This window comes from Delphinapterus leucas, chromosome 19 (genome assembly GCF_059928025.1).
Source record: "Delphinapterus leucas isolate spDelLeu-1000000601 "Yukka" chromosome 19, BTC_Dleu_Yukka2, whole genome shotgun sequence".
In the NCBI taxonomy this organism is placed as follows: domain Eukaryota; kingdom Metazoa; phylum Chordata; class Mammalia; order Artiodactyla; family Monodontidae; genus Delphinapterus; species Delphinapterus leucas.
The window spans coordinates 44,703,086-44,719,818 of NC_143147.1; the positions used below are offsets into that span (position 1 = coordinate 44,703,086).

General features: G+C 43.8%; 1 protein-coding gene across 1 annotated transcript; it reads left to right on the forward strand.

The window, feature by feature from the left end:
* Positions 1-1,732: 1,732 nt before the first annotated feature.
* On the forward strand, positions 1,733-4,721 carry LOC111163731 (C-C motif chemokine 3-like). The gene is made up of 3 exons (XM_022552677.3): positions 1,733-1,959; positions 2,608-2,722; positions 3,129-4,721. The coding sequence occupies exons 1-3, from the start codon at positions 1,884-1,886 to the stop codon at positions 3,217-3,219; spliced, it is 282 nt and encodes a 93-aa protein (XP_022408385.2). The 5' UTR covers positions 1,733-1,883; the 3' UTR covers positions 3,220-4,721.
* Positions 4,722-16,733: the final 12,012 nt, after the last annotated feature.

Below are 16,733 nucleotides of genomic sequence, written 5' to 3' on the forward strand. Positions count from 1 at the left end.
TCCCTATCCTCCCAAGGGAGACCAGGACTCCCTCTTCCTCACATTCTGAGCTTTCATTTATTTTCCTCCTGAGAATCTTAGCAGTTTCTGTTAAGTGCTGTGGTTACCTGTTTATACTCTACCTGCTCCTACTAGACTAGGGGCACCTAGAGGATAAAGATCATTAGAAAGGATAAATCATAATTCAAAAGAATATATAGATATATATGTGTGTATAACCGAATCACTTTGCTGTACAGCAGAAATTAACACAATATTGTAAATCAACTATACCTCAATAACATCTTTTAAAAGATCACTAGAAAGAACTAAATCTATTTCTCAATGTAAAATGTGATTTATGCCCACTAATTCTGTAATAATAAAGGATGGAAAAGAAGATATATACATCTGGCTAAGAAAGTAGGCTCTTTCACACCCCTGAAATTATGAGTTGAAAAGAATAGGAAAGGAACACTTATGTAAATTACTTATGTAAATATCTTACAGGTTCCTCAGAATAGTTCGGAGAAATGGAAATCAAGACTTCATCTGAGCAAAGGCCGTTCTAAAGAAACCTTAGCATATTTATCCAAACGTTCTTTCAAGTTAAACATCTGCCAACAGCCTACCTTCCAACTGGTGGCGCTGGAAATGTTTCAAGACAGAGTGTGTTCACAAATCTGTGGGCTCACCAGGAAGGTAATCCATTCTTACTCGAAAAAAAAAAAAAAAGAGAGAGAAAATTCCAGACAAAAAGGAAAACAAAATCGCCCATTCATCTGTCACACAGCGTTAAGTACTAATGACGCTTTGGGCATTTATTTCCAATGCTTTTTATTTCTTCCATGCCTAGACCATATCTCTGTGTGTGTGTATACACACACACAATTTATGGTTACGATATTCATCGTATATGTGTATATACACATATACACATATATATTTGTATAATTCTTCATCTTATACAGTTGGTATAATTTTTATCTTACTTTTTGACAACTGATGTTATGATTATATTTATGCTACTTCATTTAGTTTAAGGGCTTAATAACAAACATTCCAGTGGATATATCATAACTGAGTTTATCATTCCCTGATAGAGGAAGATTTAGGTTTCCTTATTTAGAGTTATAAATGTTGCTGGGCCAGCACCTTCCTGCCTGAAGATGCCTCCATATTTGGGCCTGTTTCTTTAGAACTCTTTCCTAGAAATGCGATCTCTAGGTTAGTGGGTATAAATATTTTTAGGCTTCTGACACATTAACACCCGCATCTAATGCCTCTTCATGATTTTCAACTAGCGTTTAACCCAGTGCCCCTGGTTACTCGGTGACTGATGACTGGACGCATGACGGAAACGTGACCTCATGCTTCCTAGTCCCCTAGCGTGGATTCCTTGATTAAGTCCCTTGCATCCAAGGGAAGCTTGTGCCACCCTCCAGGGCGGTATCACACCTGCCCTATCCTTGTGGTTAGAGCAGCTGGGGAAACGCAGCAGTTTCAGCTCTGTGGAAAGGTCAGAGCTGGAGAAGTCGTGAGGGGAACGGACCGGCTGAGAATAGCCCTGGATGGGCACACACCCCTCTGCCGCTGCTCACAGGGGAAACCATTTCCTCACATGAAACCAGAACAAGCCATGCGTTGCGGGCTGAGACTCGTAGCTGACAGCTGCTATTCTTGGATATCCTGAGCCCCTGTGGTTGCCACGGACCCTGAGTTATGAAACAGTGTGAAAGCATCACGATGCTTAAAAATTTCCTTCCTCACTCCCAGATTCCATTTCCCCACCCATCAGGGCTGCCTATAAAGAGCTGGGGAGATGGCCTCTCACTAAAGAAGGACGCAGGCAGCAGCGAGCACCCAGTCCCACACTCAAGGCCACACTCTGTCTACTCAGCATCATGAAGGTGCCCGCTGCTGCCCTCGCCGTCCTCCTCTGCCCCATGGCCCTCTGCAGCCAGGTCTTCTCGGCACCATGTGAGTCTGTGCAGTAGTTGCAGGGGTCCCCACACCAAACTTTACTTGGCCTTGAGAGCCCCCAAGAGAAAATAAAGATCTTCTTAAAGGGTTATGAAACATTTTGGCCTTTCTCTTCAAGATTTTAATTTTTATCTTTATAAAGGGGTCCTCAGATCTGGAGCCAGGGTTGGGGAGTTACAGTCCCATTTTACAGATGGTAAAATGGGGACCTAAACAAAAGAGTTGGCAAGAGGCAGAGTCCAAATTTGGTTACCGCCCCATGGTGTCAGTCTTCCAGTAACTCACGCTAAGTCCCAAGAGTTTGTCCCTTGGATGTCTCATGAGAGCTGTCCAAGGTTTTTCTTTTGCTGGGGTGTGACTTCTTGAACCAGAAACAATTTCCTGAAGGGAGATGTGATAAGAACAGTCTGTTTGGATGTCTGGAGCACACAGAGAAAGAGAGCCCACAGTGAAGAGTCAAAAATAAAGAAGGACGCAGACAGAAACAAGGACAGAGACAGGGATATTTCTAGGGAAAAATGCCCAGAGCCTTCCAGTGACCTGTCTCCCAGTCTGTGCCCTAAGCCAGGCTGTCTCTCTCCTTCCGAGTCTTCCTCATCCTGTTCTGAACTATGACTCAGCCTCATTCTGTCCCTTCCTCCACAGTTGAGGCTGACACCCTAACGGCCTGCTGCTTCTCCTATAATGCCTGGCAGCTTCCTCGCGAATTCGTAGCTGACTATTTTGAGACCAGCAGCCAGTGCTCCAAGCCCGGTGTCATGTAAGTGCCAGTCTTCCCGCCCACCTCTGGGGAGATGGGATGTTGGATGGGAGTCAGCACTCAAGGGCACAGACAGGCCAGGGGTGCCATCCTGGCAAGCCCAGCCCGCCGGGGCCTATCAAGTATACAGGACCCAGGTCTCTGAGCTGTGACCTGACCTGGCCAGGCTTGCAGAGTCAGGGGGTGCTAGGCCAGCCCAGAGGGAGGGAGGGGAAGAAGGAGGCTGCATCCTCTGAGGGGCCCCCTGAGTCAGGGAGAGCGTCTCTCTGGACTGAGGTAGGCAGAGGGTCCCCGAGGGAGTGGCAGGCCCTGGGCCTCCCAGGAGAGAGGGGTGGAGGGGCCACAGGGAGCCCAGGATCCCCCTGCTGGATTCCTCAGTGTGTAATTCTTTTGTCCTTCTCCAAAGCTTCCAAACCAAAAGAGGCCGGCAGCTCTGTGCCAACCCCAGTGACGACTGGGTCCAGGAATACATCACTGACCTGGAGCTGAATGCCTGAGTGGCCTGGAAGTTTTGAGGAACCCAGTGACCTCAGTGGCCCGACTGGGCAGCAGGGGTCTGAGCCTTGGAAATACCCCTGTCACCTCCACAGCTACCTCTCCTGTGTGCTGCTTGTTTCCAAACAGCAACACTCCGGGACTCGCTCCTAACTTAGATTGCAACTTATTTATATATAATATTCATATTTTTGTAATTTAATTTCAGTGTCCCACTGTGTCTGGGACTGTGTGCTCCAAGAGGTCCCAAGACACCTTTTCACAGACCTTCCCTTCCCCATTCACTTGCACTCTGCTGACAATTGACTGTCGGCAGCTTGTTCTACGCAGAGATGGTGCCAATGCCACCAGACTGACAATCGTGTATTGGATGTTTCCGTTCAGTGCTGTGTTCAGCAAAGTGAAATAATAAAGATGCTCTTTTGAAAAGTAAACTGGCATTGAGTTTGGTTTTGTTTATCTGGCAAATCAGAATCACTGGTTGACTTTCTCTGAAAGACAAATATCATGATATTGCTTATATGTGGAATCTAGAAAAATGGTACAAGTGAACCTATTTACAAAACAGAAATTGAGTCACAGATATAGAAAACACACTTATGGTTACCAACGGGGAAGAGGGGGATAATTTGGGAGACTGAGATTGACATATACACACTATTATACATAAAAGATAACTAATAAGAACCTACCGTATAGCACAGGGAACTCTATTTGGTGCTCTGTAATGTCCTATATGGGAATGGAGTCTAGAAGAGAGTGGATATGTGTATACGTATGGCTGATTCACTTTACCATACAGCAGAAACTAACACAACATTGTAAATCAACTATACTCCAATAAAAAACTTAATTAAAAAAAAGAATCACAGGTTGAAAGGAATAGTAGGTTAAAGAATAGGAAGATAGGAAATGGAGGAAAATTGGGAGAGATGGAAGGGGGCTACCACAGAGCTACTCTGCTTTACACTTGTGAATGAAAAATATTGCCTGCTGTATCGGTAAACAAAGAATGTTGCCGCCATCAAGCCATCACCTTACAGCCGCCCCCCTCCGGAGGTGCGCCCTGAGGGAATTCAGGATAGAAACAGGTTGCCCACCATCTAGCAGTCAGCTGCTGCTGCCACCCCCAATGGTGCCTCCTGAGGAAACTCGGGATGAGAAAACACAGGATGCTGGCCCCAGGTAGCTGAGGTTCATATCAGAAGAATGATTTCAGTGAGCCCAGTCTCCTGCATCTTCCCATACATACAAAAGCACTGAATTCCTTAACCTGAGACAGCTGGTTTTCTTTAATTAACAGTAATCTTTTGATGCTCTGACTACCTGGTCTTTGTTGCAAAAACTCCTATATATCCTGGCTCCCCTCTTGCCTCTTCAGAGCAGTCCCTCAGAGTTATCTGAGGTGCTGTGTCCCGGGCTTAAGTGCTCAGTTTTGTCTGTCAATAAAACTTAACTCTTAACTTTTAGGTTATGCATTTTTTTTTCAGTCAACACTCTGGAGCCACATTTCCAGGACATTTAAATTACGACTATTTTATGAATCAAATCATAATGTACATGAATGGATACCATTAAGAAGAGTATTCATAATACATATTTACGATAAATCAAACTTTCTGAATAACGGTTACTAACATATTTGAGACTTACTCCAGGCTGAGTGCTTTTTCTGCCGTGTTCATTTGCTCCTCACAATGAAATAGTATAGTTTAAGTACTATTAATATTTTCATTTGACAGAAGAGTAAACTGGGGCTGGGGCTCAGAGAGGTTAAGCAAATTGGCCAAGATCACACAGCAAGTAAGCGGCACAACTGAGTTCCAAAACTAGATTTTGATGTAACTACAGACTTTGCTCTTAACCAGTAACCAAGTTATTTCCCAAAATGTAATCCACCTGTACTCAAATTACAAGCAATGATTGTTTAAGCCACTCACATCAGAATTTTTAGGTGTGGACCTGGGAATTGATATTTCTACCAAGCTTCAGGTGTTCCACATGCATTTTAACAGCTGAGAACCACTGAAATAGTCAATAGAATTCACTGCTCTTTTCCAAATGCAGTGCACATCTGCATATGGTAACAGGTATATTGTACATTATTTTCCTAGAATCCATGCTCCACAAAATACATGGCTAATGTTAGAGAAGGAAAAGATAACCAGCCTACATGTGGAGCAGGATTCTGTTTATAGGTTTACTGTGACAACTCAGTTATTTAATAGATAGGTTGCCTGAGTTATAACTATAAGAAATGTACACTGAGCTCAGGTCCTTTCGGCAGAAGGAGGAGAAATGCTAAAGACTTGTGTGAAAACCAAACATGTATTAATTTTTATGACCCACAATTGTTTCATGTTGTTTAAAATAATCTAATTTTTGTACCCCAAATTAGTTTAGAATTGTAGTTATGAAACTTTTAGAGTACAATTCAACACTACTGCTAAACAAACATTAAAATGCACACACTATTGGACCAAGATACCGTTTGCCCTGATTCCATTTCTAGGAATCTGTTTTGTAGCAACACTGCCAGAGGACAGGACTATATATAGACACAAAGATATTCTTTGCAGCACGGTTTGTAACCAGCAAGCAAATGGGAACAACCATTTAAACCAGTAGAAGATTACATCAGAAGAGAATTGAGATGCCCACCAATGGACTATTCTGTGGTTAGTAAAAAGGATAACACACATCTATACCTATGGAAAGTGTCCATAATATTAGGTGCAAAAGGTATATCTGTTTACATCTAGTATATGCATATATACTCTACCTATATGCTACAGAACTATATGTATCGAATGACATTATTTTTGCTTTTATTTTAAAAAACCAGATATACATATATATTTACAAAGGCACATATTTGGAAAGATACATATCAAATAGCTAACTATGGTTTCTTAGAGGAAATGGGATTTTTATTCTTTAAAGGAATGGGGACTCCTTTTTATTTTCTGTACTTTTTATTTGATTTAGTTTTCAATGAGCATGTATTGCTCACCTCTCCAGTCTCATCTTACCCACCCTTCGACAGGTGATATTCCATCCATCAAAACTACTTTCTGGTTGAGATTCTGAGTTGACACAAAGAGAGCTCAGCTTAGCTCACAGTCTTGGTGCCATAATGGCTTTTACATAACGAGGACAATACAAGGAGCAAGTCCTTTCACCCAAGGCTTTCATATCACCCGCACACGCGCACACACGCACACACACACACAGAGCTCCTCCTAGAAAACATTTTATAATCCCCTTCCTTTACGGGGGCCCCATTCCCCTAACACCATTACCACCCACACCATGACAAGTGCGAAGATTCTATCAGGAGAATGAGAGGAACAAACTTTGTCCCCAAAGAAGCAGTGAGGCTGTCATCACTTCTTCTCTATTGGCTTCCAGCATCTAGGGACAAACAAAATCTGCTCGTTTATGCTGCACTGCTTCTCAAGGTCCAGCAGCCCAAAGGCTAATGAAAGCTAACCCGTGCCCGATCACTCAACACAAGTGTTGCGAACAAAAAGTGTAAATAGAATAAAGACCCCTGTGAGGGAGCGGGGAGCGTGGGAATTGCACTATTAACCAATGTAGAGGGCATTTCAGAGTCCGAGACTTGACTGAAGTGCTTAGTCAGCCTCTCGGGTTGACCTCCCTGGGGGTTGACCTCCCTGGGGACTGTCCTCTGTGGACACACATGTGTGCCAGCGAGGAGCCCTTTTCGGGAGCTGCCAACTTCTTATCCATGTGAGTTAGGAGCCTGGAGTTTGCCTTAGGTGTTGGGCAGCTAACTTCGGCTGCATTGCGCTGCGTGCGGGAGCTTAGTTCCCCCACCAGGGACCGAACCCGTGCCCCTTGCATTGGGAGAGCGGAGTCCTAACCACTGGACCGCCAGGGAAGTCCCGCAAATAATGCCCATCTAATGACAGCAGGCTTCTGATCTATTCCATGAGCTCAATAACCCAAAAGGGAGAGCTTGCCTGGTCATATACCTTGCATTTTACCTGGTGTTGGGAATGTGTTTCCTAGCATGGGCCTCAATACTACAGTCACCCCTACACCCCTACCTCTAGCCACGTGGCGGGAGAGCGCTTGCCTCCATTCCGGCCCCTGCAGAGATGGAGCAACATGCAAAAGTGATGAATATTTGATGCCCAAAGCCACGCCTTCCCTGCGCCTTTACAAGCAGCTGACTGTCCACTTCAAATAAGGAAGACAAATATTTCACAGGAGAGGGTGGAGAGAGGGACTTAGGACCCATAGTCAGAGCTCAGGATTCTCTCCTGTTAAGTCTCTCACCTCCCTGCCTCTATTCACATTAACTTCAGACTGAAGTCGAAATACCTGCATTTACAGCCTTCCAGACTCCAGATTACTGACAACAGTTGACAGACTGGAAAGGCCTTTCTTAGCAAAGCTGAATTGTTTCCCTTTTTCGATGTCAGATAAGCCCATTTCAAAGCAGCCTGAGCTCTTTCTTAAAGAATTTTACTTAAAGGAAAAAAAAAAAAAAAAGATTTTTACTGAGATGCAATAGACCACAGGTCAACCAGCACCAGCAGTACCATGTGAGAGCGGTTCTCAAAAGGTCCTGCCCGAAAAAAAAAAAAAAAAAAAAAGGTCCTGCCCGGACCACAGCAGGAGCATCTGGGAACCATTAGAAATGCAAATTCTAAGCAAACACCCCCCCCACCCTCGCCCCGGGCTTCCCCCTTTAGGCGGTGGTGCCCAGCAATCTGTGTCTAACAAGCCTCCAGGTAATTCCCAGACACACCAAACCACTTCCACTTAACAAAGTCCTCACCAAACTCCCTGCTTTTTCAGTTCAGCTAATCCCATGCTTCAGTCACGAGCTGTTACTTTTAACAGACTCTGTATCTCTGCACAGATACAGAACTCTGTATTTCTCAGGATATTAGTAGTTGCAAGAAGGAAAACAAACAAGCAACCCTACCTCAAAGAGACTGGAATAAATGAACCCTGTGGTTCCAAGATCAAAGGATACAGGGAGGCTCTGGCTCCAGGAAAGGCTGGATGCAGCAGCCCTGTGATGCCCTGCAGGTCCCGTTTTCTCTTTCTGACCTCCCTTCCATGTACGAGTCCCAGGATAGCTGCCGGTACCTTCCAGTGTCACATGAATTCTTGTTCATTTTCTTCAGGGAAGAGAGACGCTGTGTCTCCCTTGGGAAAAAAAATCACTAGGTTCTTTCAGATTTGACTGACAGGTCAGAAATCCAATTCCTAACCAATCACTATGGCTAAGGGGATGGGTTTCATTGATTTGCTTAAGCTAATCGAGGCACATACCTGCATCATGGTTGGATGAATTTCACATAAATCTGAGAATTATGAGCAAGAATCGCTTCCCAAAGGAACTGTGGGTTTATGGTATCAAGAAGGATGTAGAGTAGGTGCTGGTCAGGAAAAACATGTTCTCACTATGTGGTTTTTTTTGTGTGTGTGTGTGTGTTTGTTTTTCCTATAGATTTTTTTCTTGAGTTAACAACACTAACACTTTGGGTGTGATACACATGTCTTCTCCTTTGCTCTCTAGATTAGAAACTTTTAGTCTTCTCCGTTCCTGAATGACTTTACTTTTAAGAAGATGCTGATTTGTGTATTTCCTGTTACCCTATAAATGACTATTGCCCAAATCTGAGGCAAAAGAGACATTAAGCTCTTCATAGTGGCACAGTCACCACCAGAAAATAGGGCTACATGTTCATCCCAGGATACACTAAGTGGGGTAGAACTGGTCCTGCCACAAACACTACCCAACCTGCTTCATAAAAGCAAAAGACGGGGGAAAGAGGAAAATGAGAGAACTCTCAGAATAATGAATCATCATTACTGAAATTGCCCATATTGAGGAAGAGAGGAGAATCCTTTACTATTAGACAGACTAAGGGGTAGATGGCAGGGGACACATCATACCTGCTGCTTCTGTTCTCCCTCTTTCCTGGGAACAGCATCCACAAAAAATATATAGAATTGACCACATCCCCAGACATGGGGTAGGTCCTGATTAAAATAAGCCTATTTGCACCTTGGGTTTTTTTTTTTTAACTTATCATTAGAACTTAAGCATTTCCCATGTCATTGTATTGTTTGTAAAGGCTCCCTAAGAGCCAACCAAGTGAAGATACCATAATTTTCTTTGCCATTTCCATATTGTAGATGATTTAAATTGGGTCCAATTTTAAATTGTTATGAATATGCTGGGGACCAAATACTCTTATGCGTAAACTTTCTTCCATATTTGAATGTATTTATATAGGAAATAGATTCCTAGACACGGATTATCTTGGTCAAAGGCTAAGATCATTTTAAGGTTCCTTATGTATGTTACCCCCATACCTAACACGTCTTTTTTTTTTTTTTTTTTGGCTGCATTCGGTCTTTGTTGCTGCGCGCGGGCTTTCTCTAGTTGCATCGAGTGGGGGCTACTCTTTGTTGCGGTACGCGCACTTCTCATCGAGGTAGCTTCTCTTCGTTGTGGAGCACGGGCTCTAGGTGCATGGGCTTCAGTAGTTGTGGCGCACGGACTTAGTTGCTCTGTGGCATGTGGGATCTTCCCAGACCAGGGCTCGAACCTGTGTCTCCTGCATTGGCAGGTGGGTTCTTAACCACTGTGCCACCAGGGAAGTCCACCTAACATGTCTTTATCCCCTTTGCTTTGTGTTTATTGAGAGCCCTTGATGAACCTCTCTTGAATGAGTGAGTGTCTGAAAAGCAGCCTGCCCTCTCATCACTCCTGAAGCCCAGGCTTTGATAATATAACTCTGTCTACTTGGGTGTGGTTTAAATTGGGTTGTGCTGCTCAGGACTCATGGCATCATTGCAAATGCCACATCTATGCAGTTAGAACAGCTGTGGAATAACAGAAGTTTCTGCTGGGGGAAATTATGACTATAAGGCTCTACAGAGAAAGAGCCAACTAAGTGTGGTCCCACAACGACACATCTCACCTCCTCTCGCCGTGGAAACCACTTCCCCATAAACAGCCCCAGTTAAGTGAGCACTTGAACTATTCTTGCAAATACCCTGAGCCCTGTGGTCACCCAAGACCCCTCTTGCATATACAAGTCAACAAGGCACAACTGGGCTTAAAAACTTCCTCTCTCATCACCCCGAGTTTCTATCTCCCAATAGTCCACCACTTAGGTCTTAAGAGTAGGGGACATTAACACACCATTGTAAAGCAATTATACTCCAATAAAGATGTTAAAAAAAAAAGAGTAGGGGACGTTGCTTAGACCCCAGAAGGAGGCTGGCAACAGCGAGTTGTTCTGGCCCACACTCTTGAGCCCTTACTGCCCTCCTCACCAGGGCTCTCTGCTCCCAGGCCTCCTCTCACAAGTGTCCTCGTGCTGACATTTGCTGTTGTCCCCCCACTTTCTGGCTCAGATCAGACCACATCACTAAAGCCCTATGTACAGAGGTACCAAGTGAAATACAGGACTTCCCAAGGGGTTTTCAAAAATGCCCTGGGCTATCTGTTCAGGGGGGGCTTCTCTTTCCAAAGGAGTTCTAGCTTTCTATTCTATGTACCCAGAAGGAAGGGTGGGGGCTTGTCCTATAGTGGGAGTGGGAAAATTGGGTGGGTTTTCAATAGGAGGCAGAATCCAGCTTCAGGTGGTTCCCAGTGACCAGCTAAGTAACCTCAGTGTCACCTTATAGGTGATTTACAGAGATAGTCTCTTGCTGGAAAAAATCTCTTCTTAGACCAGGAAAAATCTCTTCTTAGAACAGATTAAGGTTCCCAAATGGAACTGGAACAAGAGACAGACTGTTCAATTAGCTGCATTCTCTGCAGAGGGAGACAGAGACTAAACCTAAGATTAGCGCAAATAAGCAATAGAGGAAGTGGTCCAAGATGGTGATTTAGGGAGATCCCAAACTCACCTCCTCCCACAGACATGCTGTATCTGTAGCTACGTACCGAACAATTTCCTCTGCAGAAGACCTGAAAACTACCTGAGCAGCTACTTCACATCAGCAAACAGAAAAGAGCGACAGTGGATAGCAGGGCAAGATGGCGGAATGGAAAGGCCCTGAGCTCACCTTCCCTCACAGGCACACCAAAATTACAACTATTTACAGAGCACCTATCAATGAAAAAGACAAGAACCTACCAAACTAGATCTTCTACTACTAAAGATATAGAGAAAGAACCACAACAAGACAGGAGGAGAGGATTCACCGTACAGTCAAGACCCATACACCCAGGTGGGCAACCCACAAACAGGAGAATAATTACAATTACAGAGGTTCTCCCCAAGGAGTGAGGGGTCTGAGCCCCACATTGAGCTCCCCAGGCCAAGAGTCCTGGGCCAGGAAGACAAGCTCCTAGAACATTTGTCTTTGAAGGCCAGCTTTTGGGAGTCCCAGAGGGCCATGGGAAATAAAGATTCCACTATTAAAGGGTGCACACAAAAATCTCACATGCTCCAGGACCCAGGATGGAAACAGTAATTTGATAGGAGCCTGGGTCAGACGTACCTGCTGATCTTGGGGAGTCTCCCAGAGAGGCAGGAGGCAACTGCAGCTCACCCCGGGGACACAGACACCAGCAGCAGCCATTCTGGGGAGCTCATTCTACCATGTGGACACTGGTGCTGGCAGGTGCCATGCTGGAATCCTCCCTCTAGCTTATTAGCCTCAGATCCAGCCCCATCCATGCCCACCAGCCCATAGACACCAGTCCTGGGATACCTCAGGCCAAGCTACTAACTGGGCAGGGACACAGCCCCACCCACCACCAGATAGGCTGCCTTAAGACCCCCCGAGCCCATGGCCTCCCCTGAACACAGCCTTACACACTAGAGGGCCCAGGACCAAGCCCCACACACCAGTGAGCAGGCACTAGATCTGGGACCCCCAGAGCCCTACAGCCAGAGACCCAGGACCCAGGTCCACCCACCAGAGGGCAGACACCAGCCTCAGAATGTCCAGCTCCTCCCACCAGCAAGCCTGCTCTAGATTCAAAATCAGTCTCACCCACCAGTGTGTTAACATGAGCCCCAGGAAAACCTTGCTCAATACCTGTGGACCCAGCCTACTCACCAGCAGGCCAGCACCAACCCTCAGACCAGCTGGGCCCTGGCTCCACCCACCAGTGAGCCTACTCTAAACTCAGAACCAGCCTCACCCACCAGCGGGCAGGTACCAGGCCTAGGAAAACTGCAGCTCCATAGCCTGCCAGACCCAGCCCACCCACCAGCAGGCCAGCACCAGCCCTGGGACTGACCAGACACAGGCTCTGCCCAACAGCATGCCAACACAAGCTTTGGGATACCCTAGACCCCACAGCCAGCTATGTCAGAAATCATTCCCACCCACCAGCAGTCTAACACCAGCTCTGGGATCCCTGGGCCCTGCAGCTAGACCCCAGGATCCAACTCTGCCCACCTGTGGGCTAGCACTAGCCTCAGGACCTAGATTCAACCACTAGTGGGTGGGCACCAGTCCAGGGATCTCCTGTGCCCCAACTCCACCCACTAGTGAGCCAGCATTAGCGCCAGGGTCCCCCCAGGGTTCTGCAGCCAGCCTGACCCTTGACCCTACCCTCTGACCCGGCCCCCCCAAGGAGTGGCTGGTGGCCTCCACACAAGGGAGGGCCTGGCAACCAAACAGACCAGGAGCCAGCCAAGCCTACCAGACCACCCACAGTAGTCAGCCCACCACAACAGAAGGATCCAAGCAGCCCACATAGGGCACACCCCTAGAGGATATAGCTCTAGTAACCAGAGGGGAGTGCACTGCTGAGACTCACAGGACATCACTTCACATATAAAGACACACAGAATGAAAGAGAGGGGATGGAAAATGTTATTCCATGCAAACAGAAATCAAGAGAAAGCTGGGGGGACTTCCCTGGTGGCGCAGTGGTTAAGAACCTGCCTGCCAATGCAGGGGACACAGGTTCAAGCCCTGGTCCACGAAGATCCCACATGTTACGGAGCAACTAAGCCCATGAGCCACATCTACTGAGCCCACGCGCCACAACTACTGAAGCCCATGCCTACAGCCCATGCTCTGCAACAAGAGAAGCCACCACAATGAGAAGCCCATGCACCGCAATGAAGAGTAACCCCTGCTCGCTGCAACTAGAGAAAGCCCACGGGCAGCAACAAAGACCCAACACAGCCAAAAATAAATAAATAAATAAATATTTTTTAAAAAGAGAGAAAGCTGGGATAGCAATACTTATAGCAGACAAAATAGACTTTAAAACAAAGACTGTTACCAGAGACCAAGAAGGACATGATGATCAAGGAATCAATCAAAGAATATATAACAATTGTAAATATATATACACCCACATAGGAGCACCTATATACATAAAGCAAATATTAACAAACATAAAGAGAGAAACTGACAGTAACACAATAATAGTAAGGGACTTTAACTCCCACTTACATCAATGGACAGATCATCCAGACAGAATATCAACAAAGAAACACTGGCCATAAATGACACATTAAACCTAATAGATATATATAGTACATTCCATCCAAAGGCATCAGAGTACACATTCTTTTCAAGTGCACATGGAACATTCTCCAGGATAGATCATATGCTATACCACAAAACAAGCCTCAGTAAATTTAAGAAAACTGAAATCGTATCAAGCATCTTTTCCAACCACAGTGCTATGAGACTAGAAATCAACTACAAGAAAAAAACTGCAAAAAACACAAACAAGTGGAGGCTAAACAACATGTTAATAAACAACTAATGGCTCACTGAAGAAATCAATGAAGTAATCAAAAAATACCTGAAAACAAATGAAAACCAAAACCCAATGATCCAAAATCTATGGGATGCAGCAAAAGCAGTTCTAAGAGGAAAGTTTATAGCAATACAAGTTTACCTCAGGAAACAAAAAATATCTCAAATAAACAACCTAACCTTACACCTAAAGGAACTAGAAAAAGAAGAACAAACAAAACCTAAAGTTAGTAGAAGGAAAGAAATCATAAAGATCAGAACAGAAATAAATGGAATAGAGACTAAGAAAACAATAAAAAAGATCAATGAAACTAAGACCTGATTCTTTGAAAAGATAAACAAAATTGACAATTTTTTAGACAGACTCATCAAAAAGAAGGGCTCAAATTAATAAAATCAGAAATGAAAAAAGAGAATTATAACTGACATCACAGAATTAGAAAGGATCATAAGAGATTACTACAAACAATTAGATGCCAAATAAAATGGACAACCTGGAAGAAATGAACAAATTCCTAGAAATCTGCAATTTCCCAAGACTAAACCAGGAAGAAATAGAAACTATGAACAGACCAATTACTGGTAATGAAATTGAATTGGTAACAAAATAAATTCCCAATAAACAAAAGTCCAGGACCAGATGGCTTCACAGGTGAATTCTACCAAACATTTAGAGAAGAGTTAACATCTATCCTTCTCAAACTATTCCAAAAATTGCAGAGGAAGAGATGCTTCTGAACTCATTCTATGAGACCAGCATCACCCTGATACTAAAAGCAGACAAAGATATCACAGAGAAAGAAAATTACAGGCCAGTATCACTGATGAACACAGATGTAAGAATCCTCAACAAAATATTAGCAAACCAAACCCAACAATACATTAAAAGGGCGATACACTATGATCAAGATGGATTTATCCCAGGGATGCAAGAGTGGTTCAATATCTGCAAATTAATCAAAGTGAATCAACACCACATTAATAAACTGAAGAATAACAGATGCAGAAACAGCTCCTGACAAAATTAAACATCCATTTGTGATAAAACCTCTCCAAAAAGTGGGGATAGAGGGAACATACCTCAACATAATAAAGGCCATATATGACAAACCCACAGCTACCATCATACTCAATGGTGAAAAGCTGAAAGCATTTCTTCTAAGGTCAGGAACAAGACTAGGATGCCCACTCTCCCCACTTTTATTCAACATAGTATTGGGAGTCCTAGCCACAGCAATCAGACAAGAAAAAGAAATAAAAGGAATCCAAATTGGAAAGGAAGAAGTAAAACTGTCACTATCTGCAGATGACATGATATTATACATAAAAAATCTCAGACACCATGAAAAAACTACTAGAGTTCATCAAGGAATTTGGTCAAGTTGCAGGATACAAAATTAATGTACAGAAATCTGTTGCATTTCTATACAGTAATAATAAACTGTCAGAAAGAGAAATTAGGGAAACAATTCTATTTACAATTGCATCAAAAAGAATAAAATACCTAGGGATAAACCTACCTGAGAAGGTAAAAGACCTGTATTCAGAAAACTATAAGACACTAATGAAAGAAACTGAAGAAGATACAAACAGATGGAAAGATACCATGTTCATGGATTGGAAGAATTAATATTGTTAAAATGACCATACTACCCAAGGCAATATACAGAGTCAATGCAATCCCTATGAAAATACCAATGGCAATTTTAACAGAAATAGAACAAATAATTTTAAAATTTATATGGAAACAATAAAGTCCCCGAGTAGCCAAAGGAATCTTGAGAAAGAACAGAGCTGGAGGAATCACGCTCCCTCACTTCAGACTATACTACAATCTTACAATAATCAAAACAATATGATACTGGCCAAAAACAGACACAAAGATCAGTGGAACAGAATAGAGAGCTCAGAAATAAACCGATACACTTATAGTCAATTAATCTGCAACAAAGGAGGCAAGAGTATACAATGGAGAAAAGACAGTCTCTTCAATAAGTGGTGCTAGGGAAACTGGACAGCTACATGTAAAAGAATGAAATTAGAACATTTTCTCACACCATGTACAAAAATAAATTCAAAATGGATTAAAGACCTAAATGTAAGACTGGAAACCATAAAACTACTAGAAGAGAACAAAGGCAGAACATTCCTCGACATAAATCATAGCAATATTTGTTTGGATCTGTCTCCTAAGGCGAAAGAAACAAAAGCAAAAATAAACAAATGGGACCTGATTAAACTTAAAAGATTTTGCACAGCAAAGGAAACCATCAACAGAATGAAAAGACAACCCACTGAATGGGAGAAAATATTTGCAAATGATATGACTCATAAAGAGTTAATATCCAAAATATATAACTCGCCCATACAATTCAACAACAACAATGAAAAAACAAAAAACCCAATTTAAAAGTGGGCAGAAAGCCTGAAGATAACTTTTTCCAAAGAAGGCATCAGATGGCCAACAGGAACGTAAAAAGATGCTCAACATTTTTTTTTAAAATGTTTATTTATTTGTGTTTTTTTTGCGGTACGCGGGCCTCTCACTGCTGTGGCCTCTCCCATTGCAGAGCACAGGCTCCGGACGCGCAGGCCCAGCGGCCATGGCTTACGGGTCCAGCTGCTCCACGGCATGTGGGATCTTCCCAGACCGGGGCACGAACCCGTGTCCCCTGCATCGGCAAGCAGACTCTCAGCCACTGGGCCACCAGGGAAGCCCAATGCTCAACATTTTTAATCAACAGGAATGCAAGTCAAAACCACAATGAGTTATCAG